Here is a 21,834-nt window from a genome sequence, read left to right on the forward strand (position 1 = left end):
TTTTAAAATATACTGTTTGCCGTGTCGAAAAACTTTTCCATTTAACTGTAGTAGGAAATATGCGTGACTTTTGAAACACATTGTATAGGTCCTGCCCCTTAATCATTAACTAGTATATACTAGTATATTTTGCATCTGTATTTGAACTTTTTCTTCTTGTTGTATATTGTCGTTGCACCTCCAAAATCCACTGTGTTTTTAAAAAGATTTTGCAAGAGAAAGAAAAAGGCATTGTCATTATTAATTCCCTTAATTTTCAAAGCTAGTTTTGGTATAATTTCAATCATTACAAGAAAAATGGCGTCCACACCTGTGGAGTAATGCTCAGCGCGTCTGGCCGCGTAACCAGGTGGCCCGGGTTTGAATCCTGGTCGGGGCAAGTTACCTGATTGAGGTTTTTTTTCCGGGGTTTTCCCTCAACCCAATATGAGCAAATGCTGGGTAACTTTCGGTGTTGGACCCCAGTCTCATTTCACCGGCATTATCACCTTCATTTCATTCAGACGCTAAATAACCTGAGCTGTTGATACAGCGTCGTAAAAAAACCAGTATCCAAGAAAAATGGCACATCAGAAATCCATCAGAGGGCGTGAACTGACTCCAACATCAGCAGAATATGCTGATGTAGATGAACCAGAAGCTATTTGAAATGTGAATTTTTGTGTATTATTTTGAATTTCTGCATTAATATTAAGTTTCAGAAAGGTAATATTTGTTGTTTCTAACATAAATACTATATGTCCTTATTATTTTAAGCTAAATTTGGGAAAATGTGAGAACCTAAACCTATATTGTGCATATAAAATGATTCCCGTCTTACATGAATTCGGTTTACACAGCAATTTTGCAGAACATATCTATCACATATACCGAGATCTACCTGTACAATAATAATAATAATAATAATAATAATAATAATAATACAGTAGAACCTCTATTATCTGTGGTTAGTAGGTTATTTTACGACGCTTTATCAACAGCTTAGGTTATTTAGCGTCTGAATGAGATGAAGGTGATAATGCCGGTGAAATGAGTCCGGGGTCCAGCACCGAAAGTTACCCAGCATTTGCTCATATTGGGTTGAGGGAAAACCCCGGAAAAAACCTCAACCAGGTAACTTGCCCCGACCGGGAATCGAACCCGGGCCACCTGGTTTCGCGGCCAGACGTGCTAACCGTTACTCCACAGGTGTGGACTTTATCTGTGATAATGAAGGGGGTGAGCTGAACGGTTAATCGAAAAAATCGGATAATCCATACCATAGAAGAATTAAGTGTTTCATAATACAGTTTCGAAGTTTTCTCCGTGGCCATGTGTTTTAACACATTAGGTAGTGGATCAGAAATTTTAAGTATAATAGCTCTGTTTGAAAGAGTGAGTGAAGAAAGAATGATGCTGAAACTGATCAGGAAGAGAAAAAAGGAATTGGCTGGGTCACTGACTGAGAAGAAACTTCCTACTAAAGGATTCACTCGAAGGAATGGTGAACGGGAGAAGATTTCGGGACAGAAAAGATATCAAATAATAGACGGCATAAGGTATATGGATCATATGCGAAGCTAAGACGAAGGGAGAAAATAGGAAAGACTGGAGAATGCTGGGTTTGCAGTGACAGAACACTATGAATGAATGAATGTCAATGACGGGTTTCTAAGGGTCAATGAAACTTCCTATGTTGGATTTCTGTGGAAAGATAGGAAAACTAAAGGTCTCATGTTATAGATTTAATTAATTTATACACTTTATCCTTGTTTGTTATTAAATATCGCACAGTTGTAACACCAATCTCGTATTTCGATGTGAGATGAACCACAGTTCCTCTTTTCCAAAACCACTCAATTATATGCACTTATCTTCGATACTTAGCACAACATACTGTATTCTTTTGGCACTTCTGGAAGACGTTTTGCAGATAAATTAAACAGGTCACTCGAACAGTAGATCATAATGTGTAAGGACAAAGGCTTGTATTATAATATCACTGTCTATAAAAAAAAAATACGTACTAATGTATTGTGTAGTACTCAGTATATTTTCTGCAACAAAAAAAGGAGAGAATGACAGACGGATAATCCAACAATCGGTTAATAGGGTGACGGATAATCGAGGTTCTACTGTAATAATAATAATAATAATAATAATAATAATAATAATTATTATTATTATTATTATTATTATTATTATTATTATTATTATTATTATTATTTATTTATTTATTTATTTATTTATTATTAATATTTGTGTGCTGAACAACAGCCAGAGTAATAATAGTAATAACAAACTAGTTGTATGTGAAGGATTTCAGTATATGTCTAGGCCTGTGTGCATAGGATCTACAGAAAGTTGTCTTTATTAAATACGAAATAACAGGCAATGAGAAAATGTAAATTTATATTACTTGATATCTAAATTACATTGTTATGTTTATCTTTTATAAGGCGAGAACCTGAAGATACCAAGAGCCAGGATGCTGACAGAGACATCTTCAATGAGAAACCATCAAAGGAAGATATCATCTCTGCAACAGAATCCTCAGGTAAATTAAATTTCACACTTACGTATAATGAATGACATGTGTATTGAAATGACATGTTCGAAAAGTCTTAAATTAAGATGGAATGTACTGGTAGATCCTAGTAAAGTTATATGGGAAGTTCCAAATTCCAGTAACATATAGATAAATGTCGGTATAATAATATTGTCATTGTCATTATCATTGCTGTCTCTACCTGTACCACCAACACATGTACCAGAAATGAAAAGAAAATGTACTTACTTTATACAGTAGCGTGCAAATTAATCCGAACACGACATATTTTTACATTTTCTGTCATTGTTGGCCTCACAGCTTCTCATACCGCTTTAATTGACATCTGTAGTACGTGTAATTCCATTGTTGAAGATGTCATTATTTTTTTTATAATATGTGACATTTTGCCTGTCGTTTTGTACTTATAAGCATTTCAGTTGTGTTGAAGACTTAATACTGCAATCCTGTGTACATTCTGTCGTCTTCACAAATGGATACAACTCCACGAAAACGGTCTAAAATTATAACATTAGCAGAGCATTCTTCTATGACATAGAGGCAAATTGCTGCAGAATGTCACATCGGTTTGGCTACTGTTAATTCGATCATAAAACGATACAGGGAGACTGGATCCATCACACCCCTGAAAAAAGGAAACTGTGGCCGGAAAAGGACTTCACCTGCAGATGATCATTTAATTGTCAGGAAAAGTAAATTAAATCCTAGACTAACTGCTGTCGACTTAACCCGCGAGTTAATGGCTACCACTGGGGCGAATATTCACGTCACAACAGTGCGGCGTAGGCTTTTGGAAGCTGGACGAAGGGCTCGTAAGCCTATTAAGAAGCAACTGCTAATCCCTGTTATGTGCAAAAAATGCTTAATGTGGGCAAAATTACATCAACACTGGACAGTGAATGACTGGAAGAATGTACTTTTTTCCGATGAGTCTCATTTCGAAGTCCACGGCCACCGTGTTTCTTACGTACGGAAAGGATCAGAAAAAGTAACAGCAGCTCATCTCCAACAAGCACCCAAATACCCTCCTAAAGTAATGTTTTGGGGTTGTTTTACACATGAAAGGCCTGGAGCATTAATACCTATCAAGGGAATGATGAATTCTGACAAATATATTACTTATTGGAAACCAGAATCGTACCCCAGCTGCAAAAATCATTTCCGGATGGAAGAGGTGTGTTCCAACAAGACCTGGCACCATGCCATGCGTCTCGAAAAACTACAGAATTCTTCAACAAGAAGAATATTCAGGTACTCCCCTGGCCAGGCAACTCACCCGACATCAACCCCATTGAGAACTTGTGGTCAATTTGCAAAAGAAGAATGCAAAAAATGGATTGTCCTACAAAGGAGAAGATGATTTCTGCCCTCATTGGTGTATTGTTTCGCAATGAAGAAATGAGAAATATTTGTGGGAAATTAGTGGAATCCATGCCAAATCGTCTCAGAGCTGTTATTAGGAACAAGGGAGGCCATATAGATTACTGAGTTATGTCATATTTTTTTTATCCCGTTTGAGTGTTTTTGCATAAGTAATTACGTTCGGATTAATTTGCACGCTACTGTATTTCGTAAAAATATTTCACTATATGGATGATTAAAACTGCCATGTTGATCTAGGCTTGATGTGCTAGATTTGCAAGTTGTGCTACAGGGAATATGATTGTTATATTAACTAAATCCGTGATCGTCAGGGCCTAAACATAGTAATTGTAAACAAGAAAAAAAACTATAATTCTGATGACAAAATATATTCTCATTTCCTGGATTTATAACTACAAATTTTCACCAATTTTGTAATTATCTGTAAGTAACGTGAATTAACATAAGCAGAATTATTTGATTATATTACACTAAAAAGAGTTGTAAAAAATAAAAGAAAGAACAAAACAAAAAATTCACTACGGAGATTCGAAGCATGCTGTGGAGGTAGCCTAATCAGCGCCTTGTATTATGGAGTTAACTAAAGCAGTGCACTGAGGTTTACGGTAGTGAACTGTGCTCTCACCCGAAGGGAATTAGAAAATTTTCACTGCTCAAGAGACCGGCCACTTTCATTTTGACCAAGAGTACGTTTATTAAGGTCTTCTTTTCATAGTATTTAGAGTTTTCTTATTTAGTAAATGCTTTTGTCTCCTTAAGTTGCCAAACGTGTGTTTCTTTTTTTGCATAAACCAACACAAGATGAAATTATTTGAAAGGTGATACGTTGTTTCTTTGGGTTTATCAATTATTTGTTTAGTATTTTTATTTCATTTAAATTTTTTTTTATTATTTTTAATTGGGATTTTGTTTATGTAAAGTTTAAATTATTAATACTTATCACAGAATGTCTGTTACTGGAAGTTCTAAAATTTAGCCATGAAGTTGTAAAGTTGAAAAACATTAATTTTACATTTTCAGGAGTACAACGCTTATATGACAGCGCTGTCATTCACACGTCACTGGGAGACATTCACCTTAAGCTGTTTGCTAAAGAATGTCCAAGAGCTGTGGAAAATTTCTGTGTACATAGCAAAAATGGTTACTACAATGGACACATTTTCCATCGTGTCATCAAGGGATTTATGGTTCAAACTGGAGATCCTACAGGTAAATAAATTTATATTAATTTGTTCAGTAGTTTGTATGAATATTGAGCAAGAATCTCAATGGGAATTTCTACGAGATTAATTAAGAATTCTTGTAAAAACAATGATTGGTTTTCTACTTAAAAAGGCTCCTAGATCCATGGAGAGAGTGAAACCAGTCATCTTTTGCTGTCACACGTTAAAAGTGTTAAAATTGTTTAAAAAGGTATTTACCTTCGACAGACGGCCCGTTTCGACGCTATTTGTCGTCGTCTTCAGTGTCTCTTGAACCACTGCTGATTTTGGCTCTGCGATGTGCAGTTGTCGATGGTAGGGGTGGGGGTGTGTTGTTCCTATGGTGGGGGTTGGCTGTCTGTATGTTATGACGTATTATGATGTCAAACAATGTGTGTGTATTGAACTCTAGTTGCGTATTAAGTATGTAATGTGGGTGTGCTATTGTATTCTTATATATTTCGTATTGTTCTAGGATATTTAATTGTAAACTTTTTGGTGTGATGTGTAAAATTTCCATATCTGTTTCTATATTATTGTAGTCATGATTATTGTCGATAATGTGATACATACTTAATACGCAACTACAGTTCAATACGCACACATTGTTTGACATCATAATACGTCATAACATACAGACAGCCAACCCCCACCATAGGAACAACACACCCCCACCCCTACCATCGACAACTGCACATCGCAGAGCCAAAATCAGCAGTGGTTCAAGAGACACTGAAGACGACGACAAATAGCGTCGAAACGGGCCGTCTGTCGAAGGTAAATACCTTTTTAAACAATTTTAACACTTTTAACGTGTGACAGTGTAAATTTTATGTTTTTAACAAAGTGTTAACGAGAACTTTAATCAATGTCATCTTTTGGTTCATTTCCTGAATGATTAAAATGATAGAGGATTCTTCTAGTTCTCAGCATGTAATTTTTCCATAGTTGAAATATAAAAATAGTGACGAACTCATTTTTATGTATACATTATACCCCAATTTTTTAGATCTTGTGCTCTCCAGTAAATTATAATTTTATTGTAAAATTGACATTGATATGCTTTTAACATGACTAACAAAATGTTTTAGGTTATATTTTCATTGTTTAGAGGGTGTATTCTTGGCTAATTCAGCACTGATTTAGCACTTATTCAAAGTTGAATAGTTAATTGCATAAGAAAACCATCTGATATGGTAGTGCATCGTTTTCACAAGCTTCAAATAACCCTTGATGACATTGGCGTGCATTTTAATCCATGCTCAGTGTTCAAGTTTAGTAAACATGTTTAGAGCAGTTAAAAATAGTGCTCTACATTAAACCATGCATATAATCTAAATTTAACAGAAGAAATACTGAAATCAGAAATAAACACTGAAATACTGAAACAATTGTCTTTAGAGACAATTAATATTAGGTACCCTCCACAAAACCGGCTTCATTTATACACCGACGGATCCTTGATCTCCAGAGAACAAGGTGCCGGTGCAGGTGTTACGTGCTGTCTCTTCTCACTTTATAGATCACTTGGGTATGGAACAACAAGTTTCGATGGTGAAATCATTGCAATAAGTGAATGTCTCAGGAATCTTCTATGCCACATCAATAAATTTAAAAATGCAGTTATATTGTCAGACTCCAAAGCAGCTATTCTACCAATCGTCTCTAAACACACACCTTCATCTCAAACAGCAGAAATAACTAAAATGCTCTCTCAATTAATATCACTCAATAAAAGAATTGTATTCCAATGGATACCATCCCATTGTGGAATCCTGGGAAACGAGAATGCGGATGCTTTAGCAAAGAAGGGCAGCACTGCTACTTACAGACCTGTTACTAGATCTATGTATTACTCTGTGAAAAGATTTATTAAATCTACATACTTAGACTTCAACAAACAAAATTTGATAACACAATCCCAAGGGAAAAAATGGAACTCTCTGCATCAAAATTCACAGTTAATTCCCGATTTACCACGAAAATCGTCTGTAGCTGCATTTAGATTGGCAACAGGCCATGATTGTTTGGCCAAACACCTGCATAGAATTGGAATATATCAGTCCCCTTACTGCCCATTGTGCAACTCAAACCAAGAAATGGATTCGGAACACCTCAAAATCTGTGCTTCAGTGGCTGGTCATGATAATATCTTTGAAAAATATTGGAGTGCAAGAGGTCAGATGACTTTATTGTCAAACGCCTGGCATTAGAAAACAACAACATTAAACCATGCACAATAACAACGTCTGTTGTCATAGTAACCAGTTTTATCATTCAATACATCTCCAACTACGATCACTAGTTCTCTCGTATCACATGCAAATGCTCATGACCCATTCCCGGCAGTGTTTCCACTGCTTTATTTACATCCCATGTGCATAAATATTGGCGTTACCAAACTATTGACCAATTAACTGAAACAAAAGACAAACATGTTTTTTGAACAATATTGAATAAAATTTAGTGCATATTTCGTAATTCTTGTCATAGAGGGGATATACTTCGTGGTTATTAACATATTTCGCATAGTGATCTAAATTCGCGTCATTTCGCGGGGTTTTTTTTTTGCGCTTATGATATTTTAGGTATCTAGGAGAGTAGATATAACAAATAAAATAATTGTGGAAAATTTCGCATGTAATACTATTACTAAAAAAATACGATCCCTAATTATTATCACACCTTTTCGCTAGTGCCGAGTAACTTTTGCAATTAGGAATGTTATTAAACTAAAACATAAAGTGAAGTATTCTTTGTAATTTTGTTTCTTCTGTAAATACACTCTCCTGCGCGAATTGTAAGAAGTTAATATTTATTTGTTCTTATCCTAACAGGCACAGGAACAGGCGGTGAAAGCATATGGGGAGGAGAATTTGAAGACGAATTCCATCCTAATCTAAGACACGATCGACCATACACCCTGAGCATGGCAAATGCAGGTCCCAACACCAATGGAAGCCAATTCTTTGTAACAGTCATACCAACGGTAAGTGATATTTCATTCATTGCAAGTAACCAAGCTAGGAGCAGTGGTGGCAAGTTTTGTCCATTGGGTAGTTTTTATTCATATTCATATTTATTATCTTCATGTAGAAGTTTCTCTCACATTTCTGCAGTGATGGTTGAAGTCACTTTGTCTTAGTGTCAGGACATTCAAAAACCCTGAGAACCCTGTTCACACGTCGCTACTTCTAAGCTGCGTGCAACGTGAAAAAGTAGTGGGCAGCAGGTTCGGCAGCCGCTACTTTTCGAGTTGCACCGTTGTTCACATGTCGCAGTACGAGAGTTGCGCAGTTTTTTTGTACTGCATCGCTGCAAAAGTAGCGACGTGTGACCGTACCTTAAGTCATCTTCTGTTTTGGATATTACCACTTACTCGTAATCATCTACAAACAAAACTCTAAATTGAAGTTTCTGTTTGTGGTAACACCTCTGTGGTTTCCTTTTCTCCATTTCTTTATAATATTGTCCATGTAAATTAAATAAGAGAGAGTTCACAACCTTATCTAACTTCTCTGTTAATTGGTTTCCATTCTATTCTAACAAAAACTACATAAAATGTATATTATTTTAGTACTGAAGTACATATGATATTTCCATGCAGATATTCTGCGTCATCATACGATGAAAGAGTAATGGAACGGAGAAAAATTCTCTCCGGCGCCGGGATTTGAACCCGGGTTTTCAGCTCTACGTGCTGATGATTTATCCACTAAGCCACACCGGATACCCGGCGCCGGAGAGAATTTTTCTCCGTTCCATTACTCTTTCATCGTATGATGACGCAGAATATCTGCATGGAAATATCATATGTACTTCGGTACTAAAATAATATATATGACATGCGTAAATCACTTCGTGATTTAAGACGGCGCTTATTCTGTCGGATCCCGGCCAACTAGTTACTCATATCGAGTGCACCTCAGCACATGTGTGGACTTTGGTCCTGCGTTCATAGACATCTGTGACGTAGTGCAGAGGGCGGCCACTAGAGGGAACCCAAGAGTTGGAGCTTAATCTGAGACGATTCTAACCGGCATCGGAGTTGTATCCGGTGTGGCTTAGTGGATAAAGCATCAGCACGTAGAGCTGAAAACCCGGGTTCAAATCCCGGCGCCGGAGAGAATTTTTCTCCGTTCCATTACTCTTTCATCGTACATAAAATGAGTCTTGAGATTTGTTTCATAGAGGCATTACGTTGTTAAATTCGTTCAGTAACTGTACACGATAAAGTAGCTCATATATTTGTCTGGTTTGTTTCAGCCATGGTTGGACAACAAGCATACAGTGTTCGGAAGAGTGGTGAAAGGGATGGAAGTGGTGCAGAATATCAGTACATCGAAAACGAATCCAAAGACAGACAAGCCGTATGATGACATTCAGATTGTAAGCATTAGTTTAAAGTGAGAATTTTCGCAAACAATATTCTTTACAAGAGATTCCGAATAACTGTATTATATACTGTGCAAAAAACACCAGAAAATATAATTTCTATGTATTTGAATATTAGTAGAACCTTATTTGTTGAACATATGGGCTATTCCATATGAAGTTGATCAGTAAAAGACCTCACATTTTTTTTTATACTATAATTTTTTCCCTACTTATACAACGTGCTGAGGGGAGTGCATTTTCAAAAATATACTATCGAAAGTCAAACGGTTTTCGTATTATTGAGCGACAAATTTAGCATATTTTATAAAAACAAGCCTCTTTCAGCGCTCAGAACTCTGGAACCATTCACTGCAGAACATTGAACGAGAGCTCATTTTGAAGCTGACATTTGGTAGGTTATGTTAAGAAGTAATCCTTATTTTTATTGTACACAGAGAGACAGATAATCTGATTTTACTTGGTTTTAGGCTTTTTGGCCATTTGTAAAAATGTAAAAAAAAATATTGAGAAAAAACCTTGCATTATTAAGAGGGATTCGGCATTGTTTGCTTAGTGGCTGGGCAATAAGTTTCGAGGGTATTAAATATATTTTCACACGCCTAGACTTGAACGGCACAGTACCGCACGCACTGGCCGAGAGCTGAAGATAAGCGAGCGTTGGGCGTAATTTTACTCCTGTGTTTATGAAAACCTGTGATAAAGCTAGCACAGACATGACTGCTAGACGACACATCACGTGTTTATTTCCACTGGCCTTGCTTCCCTCGGCTATCTCCCGCCTCACAGTCAGCTGGTTAGTTCACGCGCGTAAATGTTTTATGATTTTCAAATTTACATTTGAACAATTTTTTTTACATTTCCTTTATCAATAATTTGATTTATTTTCTTTATTTGATATTTTCAATACTTCCTTATCAACGGACCACCAGTAAAAAATATGTGTTTATTTGTGTTTTCAATGCGGAATCTAACCATATATTTTAAAAATATTTTTTCGTGGCCAAAGGCGTGTTAATGAAGAAAAATCTAAATTTCTCCATTTCCATAAACAGTAAGAAAAGCTGTTTACATGTCAATATAAACTTTAATTTCTCAGCATCAAAATAAACCATGATTTTGATCATTGGGTGAAAGGGTTTCGGAGCCACAACAGTTTAAAGTTGCTAATTTTATGAAAAATACGATAAATTTAAATATTTTTAATTTAAACACTATGAAGTTCTGATGCCTCAAACTTTGCACAAAGCATTATATCACAGTTGTCTACGGACAGAAAAAGTTTCATTGTATTTAAAAATTGCAAGGTCAATTTTCTCTATATTTCGGTTGATTTGAGATGGAATAGCCCATATGTAGAATAAAACTTAATTTATACGTTTTTATGGGGGTCTGAAGAAGAAAACGCATAAGTGAGGGGAAAAAAAAACATAACTGAAATTACATGTAATAACATTTGAAATAGTATTTGAAGAATATATTGGGAGAATGAGTTAAGTCAGTTTGGTAAAATTTTCGTAGGAGAAGACAATTTATAACTTCATAGTTACTCCATCTTTGAGTCTGCAATATAGGACTCAACATTTATAACGCATATTCTTGAAGATTGTAAGATTATTTGTACGAAATTGACTTCTCTTGTTCTTACCGTGTGATCTTCATTTAATAACATATGATTATTTTATACTTACTTACTTACTGACTTTTAAGGAACCCGGAGGTTCATTGCCGCCCTCACATAAGCCCGCCATCGGTCCCTATCCTGAGCTAGATTAATCCATTCTCTATCATCATATCCCACCTCCCTCAAATCCATTTTAATATCTTCCCATCTACGTCTCGGCCTCCCTAAAGGTCTTTTTCCCTCCGGCCTCCCAACTAATACTCTATATGCATATGATTATTTTATAAAGAGGTAAATTATTTTGGTCTGACTCCTAAGGAATAAACCTTGCCCTCAAATATTTGTGTTAACTGTTTCATAATTTTCCCAGTTACATCATGCTGTGTTTCGAAACTTTTAATTATTTCTAAAGCAGTAGCAGCATCATTAAAGGACACAAGATAGTTAGATGCAAACATGGGCAGTTTCAAATTTCCACGAATTGTAAAGTGGACTGCATCTTAACAGTGAACACAGTTATGCTGTATTTTCGAATTTTTACATTCTTGCAGCGAACCTAATTTCGAGTAAAATTAATTTAGAATGTATAAATTATATTCGGAATATGTATAATAAGTCTTTGTGTTAAATTTTAACGTACATTGTTAACATGTTTCGACCTATTTTGGGTCATCTTCAGAACTGGTCGTTGTTGGTGTTGGCGCCTCTTGTTTCCTGTGTGGGTGCGTTCGTAGTGTAGAGTCAAAGAGTGTATGTGTTTTGAAATTGAGTTGTGTGTTGAGAATATCGTTAGGGGTGTGTTTTCGTGTGTCTGTATATTTCATATTGTTCTAGTGTGTTGAGTTTCTGGCTTTTTGGTTGGATATGCAGTATTTCCATGTCTGTGTTGATGTCTCTGTAGGTGTGGTTGGCATTTGTGATGTGTTCTGCATATGTGGAGGTGTTATTTAATTTTGTTATGGCTGTGATGTTTTCTTTGTAACGTGTTTGAAATGATCTGCCTGTCTGTCCTATGTCCACATATGCAGAACACATCACAAATGCCAACCACATCTACAGAGACATCAACACAGACATGGAAATACTGCACATCCAACCAAAAAGCCAGAAACTCAACACACTAGAACAATATGAAATATACAGACACACGAAAACACACCCCAACGATATTTTCAACACGCAACTCAATTTCAAAACACATACACTCTTTCAGTCTTACTAATAAAAACTCTATATACAGACGTTTAACTGTCTTATACTTTTACAATGAGTAGCTCGTTTATAAGTCGTGTGTAAATTCCTTACTAATAATCACTACATACGTCGTGTATAACAGTATGACTGTTACACAGCTACGTCATAGTTTCGTCATTACTTCGTTACGAAAGTTAATAGAATATCTGAGGTTCTCTATTGCATCCGGTAGAGCGCTGTAGTGTGGCGTGTTAAATATCGATAGTACAACTGGCTCTAATCGATTACCACATTACATTTTGGTCAAAGAGTACAAGCTACAGCAATATTATTCTAATAATTCTATGATCTTTGGTTTGTTCTTCTATGGTTACAAGGTAACCATCGTCATAAAATGACAGTCGATACGAACAGCTGTTAGAGGGGTTTCGTGTATATAACTACTGCAAAGCAATTCCCATTGTATAGTTACAGCCTGTTTATATGTCCATAGCTTATTCACGGTTTATTAGTAACGTTTTCTGTCTCAACTCTGCGTAAGTCTCGTATAAAAACTATACACGGTTTATTAGTAAGACTATTTGACTCTACACTACGAACGCACCCTCACAGGAAATAAGAGGCGCCAAAACCAAAAAGACCATTTCTGAAGATGACCCAAAATAGGTCGAAACATGTTAACAAGGTACGTTAAAATTTAACACAAGAAAGACTTATCATACATATTCCGAAGTGATACAGTGTTAAAAGTTGTGTAATCAAGATATATATATATATATATATATATATATATATATATATATATACACATATATAAATTATATATCATATCTTCTGGGATTTAAAATACAATAAGAAGTTTAAAAAAAAAAATCGAAAAACTTATATCCGAAATAAATTACCGTAGAAAGTTTAGAAAGTTTTTGGAACCTCAGAAAAAATAAACAATAAGTGTGAAACATGCATAAGTGTAAAACATATAAAAAAAAGTTTTACTGTAATATGTGTTATGTGTTAGTAGATGTAGAAGTTTGTATACATTTAATACAATACCCTATTTCTACGTGTGCCAGAAACCTCTCCTAAAATGAAAGTAAAGAATTATACAAGTAGATTCAGAGGGATTGCATGTGGATTATTTTTAGAAAGAAAAGTCTGAGAATTTATTGTTTGTTCCAGTTGAAATGTCTTGGTGCTTTGAATTTTTGGTAGACATAAGAGAGTTATTCCCTTTCATAATGATCTAAACCAGGGGTCGTCAGCACAGAGCACGCTGGGGCTAGCCTCTCTTACCTGCAGAAAACGCAGTGCACTATAGTGCTCTCGTAGCTGCTAGCGGGTATGCTCTCTATCTCTCCCTGTTGCACGACAATGCACATGGGACGGCATCGCGTACCCATTGCACATTTCAGCGAGTGCTGACGACCACTGATCTAAACCATTGCCAACTAAATGACTACTGTTCGCCCCATCAAATAGATCTGGTGATGGGTACAATTAAATTTTCCTCCCTTCCTTACATCTCTCCCCTTCTAAATAGCTTCAGTCAACTTTTTTCACTTCTGCATAGCAAATAAAGAGATTCGGTGAGAGTTTTTTGGTTGTTTGAAAGGACAAGAGAGTGTGTCGCAGACAAATTGTAGAAACTGGTAGAGTTGGAAGAAATTCGAGTAGCAGATGGTGGTACTTTGAAAGTAACAGTCCATTTTAAGATGCCTGCAATAAAGATATATTTTCCTAGAACCATGTACCTTTCCTCTCTAATTAAGGATTACAGAATCAGTTTAAGGAATAGAAAATTACATCCGATTAATTGATTAAATCCCATAACACAAATATATATATATATATATATATATATATATATATAGAGAGAGAGAGAGAGAGAGAGAGAGAGCGAGAGAGAGAGTTAACAGTTATTTGTATATGATAGCTAAGACACTTAACGTAACAGGAAAATCCATGGAAACAAAGTTCAAGGGGAGGGGGAATTCAAACCCGGTAACCACCCCCTTGTGTATCTCCCTGTAACAGACCTACAGTTCTTCTACGTGAAAGACTTCATGTATCACGTACCATCAGTAGTACACGGTCAGATACGAATTGTAATAAATTGGAGTTGTGGTTATACTGTATTGTACACAGACGAAGAAAAATGTGTTATATTTTTATTCGTTATTTTGTGAATCCATACACTGTCATCTGCCATATCCAATAGAATGCACTGAAAATAAATACCGAATGATGTTTTTGTAACTGTATGTATAACTTCTGCAGCGATGGTCAGGTAGCTAGCAGATAGCTACAGTGCAGAGAGAGAGTACTGAGAACCCAGCTGCCTTGATAACTTGCGCAGACAGTAAATGTGTCCAATGTTGTAACAGGAGAGTCACAAATACATTTTTTGGAAGCACTTTTAAGCTTTTTTCCCGAATCATTTTCTTCCATGTAACTATACACTGCAATTTTAGACACGTTTGTCGCTTTAAGTGTTCTCTTCAAAACATAACTAACGGAAATTAATTGTCCTCCATTACTTGCATTGTCATATTCACTCTGGAAATACATGTAAACAGGACACATGACTTCCTTGACATCAGAGTATGTAATGTCCTCTGTCACCTATTGAATATCTTACTTACTGGCTTTTAAGGAACCTAGAGGCTCATTGCCGCCCTCACATAAGCCCGCCATCGGTCTCTATCCTGAGCAAGATTAATCCATTCTCTACCATCATATCCCACCTCCCTCAAATCCATTTTTATATTATCTTCCCATCTACGTCTTGGCCTCCCTAAAGGTCTTTTTCCCTCCGGCTTCCCAACTAACACTATATGCATTTCTGGATTCGCCCATACGTGCTACATGCCCTGCTCATCTCAAACATCTGGATTTAATGTTCCTAATTATGTCAGGTGAAGAATACAATGCGTGCAGTTCTATGTTGTGTAACTTTCTCCATTCTCCTGTAACTTCATCCCTCTTAGCCCTAAATATTTTCCTAAGCACTTTATTCTCAAACACCCTTAACCTATGTTCCTCTCTCAAAGTGAGAGTCCAAGTTTCACAACCATAAAGAACAACCAGTAATATAACTGTTTTATAAATTCTAACTTTCAGATTTTTTGACAGCAGACTGAATGATAAAGCTTCTCAACCGAATAATAACAGGCATTTCCCATATTTATTCTGTGTTTAATTTCCTCCCGAGTATCATTTATATTTGTTACTGTTGCTACCAGGTATTGAATTTTTCCACCTCTTCAAAAGATAAATTTCCAATTTTTATATTTCCATTTCGTACAATATTCTCGTCACGAGACATAATCATATACTTTGTCTTTTCGGGATTTACTTCCAAACCTATCTCTTTACTTGCTTCCAGTAAAATTCCCGTGTTTTCCCTAATCGTTAGTGGATTTTCTCCTAACATATTCACGTCATCCGCATAGACAAGCAGCTGATGTAACCCGTTCAATTCCAAACCCTCTCTGTTATCCTGGACTTTCCTAATGACATACTCTAGAGCAAAGTTAAAAAGTAAAGGTGATAGTGCATTGAATATCATAGAAAGTAACATCAGCGCACCAATCACAATATCCATCATATTGAATTAAAAGTAGTTGTAAGTGATGTGTTTAAAATCTGAACTCAACTAGGTTACAGGCAAGCCTAGACTGAGGGAGGATAACAAAGAATGTTAACGTGTTGTAAGAACATTCTGTCAAACAAGTACGTGGCAGTGGCAGGCGGTAGCGTGACATGAAGGAAAGCGGTGGCTGTATGTATGTCATTACTCGACTGGACTTCGATGCCTGTTGCCAACATATACTGTTTCCATGGAATCACTTCCCCGAAAACATTGCTGGTACACAGTAGTAAGTAGCATACCCGAACCCCTCTTGTACTTATTGTCAAGTTCGTCCTAACTTTTAAACTCAACTGTGAGAAGTTTCCTTCTGTATAAAAAACAGTGTAATGTGTAATTACTTAAATCTGATATCTACATTTCTATGTTTGATTGTGTAAGCAAGTTCTACTCCTGGTAGAGTGTAAGAGAAGTGTTTTTGGCTTTCACTGTGCTGTCATTAGAGGTTATGGAGAAGGGAATGGTGGCATGAAGACTTGTGGAAGGGTGTTTATTTATTTATTTTTATTGCTAGTAAGTTTGAAATGAATACACGTTAATAAATACAATGAAAGATAAACTAGCCCACTCCTGAATGAGTAAGACTCGTGCTCAGGAGGGGATTCCAATACAGACAAAAATAAAATTAAAATTGAGAGTGAATACAGATTAAATAGTGTTTAATATGTTTAAACCCAAACTATAAATCCAATACAAATTTTTTAAATTTTTTTATTAATTTGGAGAGGATTCGTGGTTGAAATATTATTGGAATAAAATTTGTTTAATAATCTGGGACCTTGATGCATGCTGTGATAAAAAGCTGCATTGGTTTTACATTTTGGTTCAGACAAACACAGAGAATTCATATTTTTAGTTCTATATTTATGTATATATCTTTGAAAGTTGTTAAAATTTCTATGAAAATATTTTAATAAAATAAAATAATACGTTTAGTGTTGAAAACTTTGAAATGTTTAAACAACAATTCAGTTGGATAATCTTTTTGCTTTTTTAAACAAATTTGTAGTACTTTTTTCTGTAGTAAAATTAACGGATAAAGGTTAGATTTATAAGTTCCACCCCAACCTATAATACCATACATAAATATAGATTGAAATAATGCTAAATAAATTACACGTAAACAGTTAAATGACAAAATATTTCTTAGAATAACAAAGTAACATAATGTTTTACGTAATTTATTACGTATATAATGAATATAATTATTACATTTTAAATGATTATCAATAATTATACTTAAGTATTTAACCTCATTAACGTCATTAATAACTGATCAATTGCAATTTATATCGGAACAATCAGAATTATGCATTTTAATTTGTAGTATAGATGAAATTGGTTTATTACCTTTATTATTTAAAGAAAATGGGATAGCTATTGTTTTATCTTTATTAATTACAAGTGAATTTAAATCGAACCATTTTTTTATTAATTTTAAGTCTAAATTTGCATTATAATAAGCATCAGTCCAAATTTTTCCACTAAAAAGTAAAACAGTATCATCAGCATACGAATATAAATCACCTTCATATTCTTTAAGGTCTATCATTAAAAGGTCATTAATATATGAAGAATGCAAGAATGATGGATGTCATTTGGAATACATTTTGCAGGAGAAGCAATTGAAAGTTTGAAATGCTTAGCGCTCAAAGCTTAACTGATTTTCCGATCATTACTGGACAATGACTATCAGTGGTAATGCCATATAACTCTGTATGTACATTCTACATGTCTTAAGCTATGCAATGACAGTCTTGGTTCATTTTCGACAAGAAAGTGACATCCGTCATTCTTGTAGTGGACTCTCCATATATTAAAAATAAAATCAGTCCAAGGATTGTTCCTTGCGGAACACCTATTTTAATTTTAATAAATTCACTTAATACATTATCAATTTTAGTAGCTTGAACTGTATCATTTAAATAAGATTTTAATAAATTAATACACTTTATTTTTAATTCCAACACAATTTAATTTCTCTAATAAAAAATGATGACTTAAAGTATGAAAAGCTTTTCTTATATCCAAAAATATACCAACACACTTAAAACCTTGATCAAGTACCTTAATAATTTTTTGAGTAACATTGAAAATATCATTCTCTGTACTACAGTTTTTTCTGAATCCAAATTGTTTTTAACTTAATATATTCTGCTTATTTAAATGATCCATTATTCTACCTTTAATGCATTCATTAATGTGTTCATTATACAAAAGTATTATTTGCTATTAAATTTGTTTGTAAGTAGTACAAATCAGAAAACTTAATGCCAGAGAAAAGAATATCTAAAATAAGTGTGAACTGGGTCCCACCAGAGAGAAAGAGAAGTGGTCGACCAAAGAAAACATGGACTGAGGGTGTACAGACAGTCGTGATTACGAGAGAATTGGAGCTGCATCAGTGGATGGACAGAGAGAAATGGCGTTTGGTTTCTGGAAAATGGTGACAGCTGTTTTATTACTGATGGTGAGTAGGATTCAGTTCATTTCTCTGATGTAGACTTACAGAGTGGTCGAAATGGTCGTACCCCCTTTTATTTCGCGAAGATTTGTGTTGTGTTGGTAACCTTGGTATCCATACAGTGAGAATAATAACTGGAATCGCACAACAGAAGAGTTACGAGCATCTGTGGAAGATAGCTTCATCACGTAACCCAGGATTATCACTGCCGGAACGTAGTGCAGAATTCAGCCATGCTACAAGTACAAGGACAGTCTTCACCATATAGATGTTCCGCAACCATCTGGTGAGTGTCTATATCAAATATTCAATCATAACCATCACAGTTGAGGATAAAGGGTATGGCCACTTTTCGGCCACTCCATAGTATTTTGTATTTTCTCCAGTGCAATGCTTGAACATCGTCTGAGACAGAGCATCAAAAGAAAATCTCTAAACAGGAACTGGACTTTAAGTCGCGATATATCCATCAATAACAAATAATGAAAGCATTTATGCCAGCAACCATTGTTACTACATGAAATTTCCCTCTCTAAGTTCTAGGTGGCTTTGGATTCTCGGGTGTATTGATATAATTCACAAATAAGATGTTCAAATTAAGGAAAATTAAAACCAGAGATATTTCAGGGACGAATTTTAGCTGGGGACATCATAAATTAGTCAAGGACTGTTCCTGGAAATTTGGCACGGACGATTTGCGACGATTTGCTTATTTTTACGTAGCATATATTTAATTAAGCATATGAGTAAAGGTGTGAAATTATAGGATTAGTTAATTTGGCATTTATAACAAAAATGTTTTAAAAAGTAGCATTTCGTAGCATTAATGTTTGAAGAAATAGTGTTTATTAGCTAAAACCTCTGCTGCTGTTTTATATATTTGAGAGGGATAAATGAAAATAAGATATATATATAGGCCACCTCTGTGGTGTAGAGGTCAGCATGCTGGTCTCTTACGCAGAAGGCCCTCATTCGATTCCCGGTCGGGTTAAATTTCCTGGTTAAGATTTTTTCAGGGTTTTCCCTCAACCGTAAGGCAAATGCCAGGAAATTTGGGCCACAACATCCCTGAATATCACCGGCCTCATTCATCACCGAAATAATATTCATAACAAATCAGTAATACTTATACAGTCGCCATCTTGTTCACAACAATAGAACCAGTCTCAACAATAGTACACGAGCTTTCGGATTTCATACAGAAGATATGACCAGAGATGTTAAAGCGAGTATAAAAAAATAACAGCGAAAAAAAAAAAAAAAAAAAAATATATATATATATATATATATATTTTGTTACAATGTTAAGTTGAGTAACTATAGTTTCAGGTCTGTTGTCAAAAAAAAGACACAAACAAAAAGATGTTGACGATGACACATTCGTGTTTAAATTGAATGGCAACCAGCAAATGTTGTAATTTAAAAATTAACAATCGAAATATTACAAACAGCAGATGCCTGTCTTCACCCCTGCCCAGTAATGATATCTTTAATTATTTTATTTGTTACGAAAATTAAAAAATTTGAAAATAAAAAAAAAGTGATCATAAAATTCTGAAAAAAAAAAAAAAAAAAAAGAGGTAAGGAAGCACATACTTCAAATCAGTATTACAATATTTTAAGTTTCTAGCTCTAAAAATGTGGACATTATAGGCAATTTGATATGATGTGTAATTTCTCATCCCCTTCAGGCTTCATATACTACGAGTAAATAATTCTTGTATGTGTATTTTTTTGTTATATCCCTCTGTCTCACCAAACACCAAATAGCATGGAATTCTATCTGTATAGCCCACAAGGCCCCCATTATTTGATATGATTTTTCCACACTGAAGAATAAAGAATAAGCGATACATAAGCAGTCAGGAAAAGTTGCCACGTGAATATGAAACCCACTCCATGAAATTAAGAAGAAAATCTGAAGCTAATAGGTTGTTCTAATTGAAATGTCTTTCACGTTGTAATGTTACTTGGATAATAAGTTTTTAAGGGAGAAGTAGATTTGTTTTTAGAGACATACATAATCTTAATAAAATCGTGATTACGAAATAAACACGAGTTATGCAAATAAAATTTGCCGAACGAAATGTAGAATTAACCAACATTTCATTTTCATATACAATAAAATGAATTTAAAACAATGTGTACTGTTTTAAAATTGTTTTAATTATTATATTTTCGACATTTTGTTTTGTACATTCTTTCTTTGAGATTTGAAGTTTTCAGTATTATTAAATAATAATAATAATAATAATAATAATAATAATAATAATAATAATAAATACCTATGATATGAAATCATTAAAATGAATGCAAATCTAACGACCTATAGAGTATCTCGATTTTCTTGTATTTATTTTTCTATGGCAAAGAATAACGGTAGGGAGGGTTTATTCTCTCTTTCCCATATATGTTACAAGCTACATGTATGGTACATGTATTTTTGTTATGAAGTTTTTTATGCGCGAAAATAATACCGACTTTTTTATTTGGTTAATTTCACAATTTGAAGTATTCCAGATTCTAAACTTTCTACGTTCTGAGCCTTTCACCCTTGTAGTTTCTCCATGAGGCTGCCCCTTAATATTGAACTATTCCTTGTCTAAATACGAAATTTCAAGACTGACCTTCAGAGAAGCATGGTTGGGTGTACGTATTATGACGTTAGTGAAGGCCGTGTTAAATAATCGTTTGTATTTTGTTTCTGTTGTGGTGCAGTATAAAACGCATTTATTATTACGCTGAAGTGTTCACGTATAAAACATCTAAATTATTTGGTTATGCGGATCAGCAGTGTAAAAAATAGATTTCTGCCTCGTTCACGACTTGATGTTAAATGTCACGCATTCTCTATTAACGTCGATTTTATATTGATTGTCCGAACTTTGAAAAAGGGGTTAGTTTTATATTAAGTTGTCACAAACATAAAATATGCAACAATGTACGTTCCTGACTCCCGTACAGACCACATGTTTAATATTTATTTTGCTCTTTGTGTATGAATTAAAAAACATGTAATCGATAATTTTATCCACATTCTTAATCGCAATAGTACAAACATGTTGACCCTGGCTTAAATTCAGTTTTCCTACCGACTTCCCTCATAATTTATACAATTTAGTTTCTTGCGCGTTGTATATTCGACCCGCCCGCCGAGAAATAATATTGGTGTCTCGCTCTTCTCTTCTCCGCATGCGTGGAAGTTCCTGGTACAAGTATGACGACATTGTCGACGTAGCCTGGCCAATAGCGAGCAGGCTTCGTAGTTCGCAGAAAATAGATGCCGTCATTTTCAGCCAATAGAGTCGCGGCTGGGTGACGTGATGCGATAAAAATAACTTGTGTGAGTCACAGAATATAAGCAGTACGGTTGGA

General features: G+C 34.9%; 1 protein-coding gene across 3 annotated transcripts in view; it reads left to right on the forward strand.

Moving 5' to 3' along the window:
- Positions 1 to 9,640, forward strand: part of LOC138696922 (peptidylprolyl isomerase domain and WD repeat-containing protein 1) — a 37,988-nt gene extending 28,348 nt beyond the window's left edge. For all 3 annotated transcript variants that reach the window (XM_069822413.1, XM_069822415.1, XM_069822416.1), the window contains 4 exons: positions 2,439 to 2,536; positions 4,952 to 5,140; positions 7,971 to 8,122; positions 9,400 to 9,640. In XM_069822413.1, the coding sequence (XP_069678514.1) occupies positions 2,439 to 2,536; positions 4,952 to 5,140; positions 7,971 to 8,122; positions 9,400 to 9,543 (583 nt within the window). In that variant the 3' untranslated portion in view covers positions 9,544 to 9,640. The remainder of the gene's footprint in view (positions 1 to 2,438; positions 2,537 to 4,951; positions 5,141 to 7,970; positions 8,123 to 9,399) is intronic.
- Positions 9,641 to 21,834: the final 12,194 nt, after the last annotated feature.

This window comes from Periplaneta americana, chromosome 3 (genome assembly GCF_040183065.1).
Source record: "Periplaneta americana isolate PAMFEO1 chromosome 3, P.americana_PAMFEO1_priV1, whole genome shotgun sequence".
NCBI lineage: Eukaryota > Metazoa > Arthropoda > Insecta > Blattodea > Blattidae > Periplaneta > Periplaneta americana.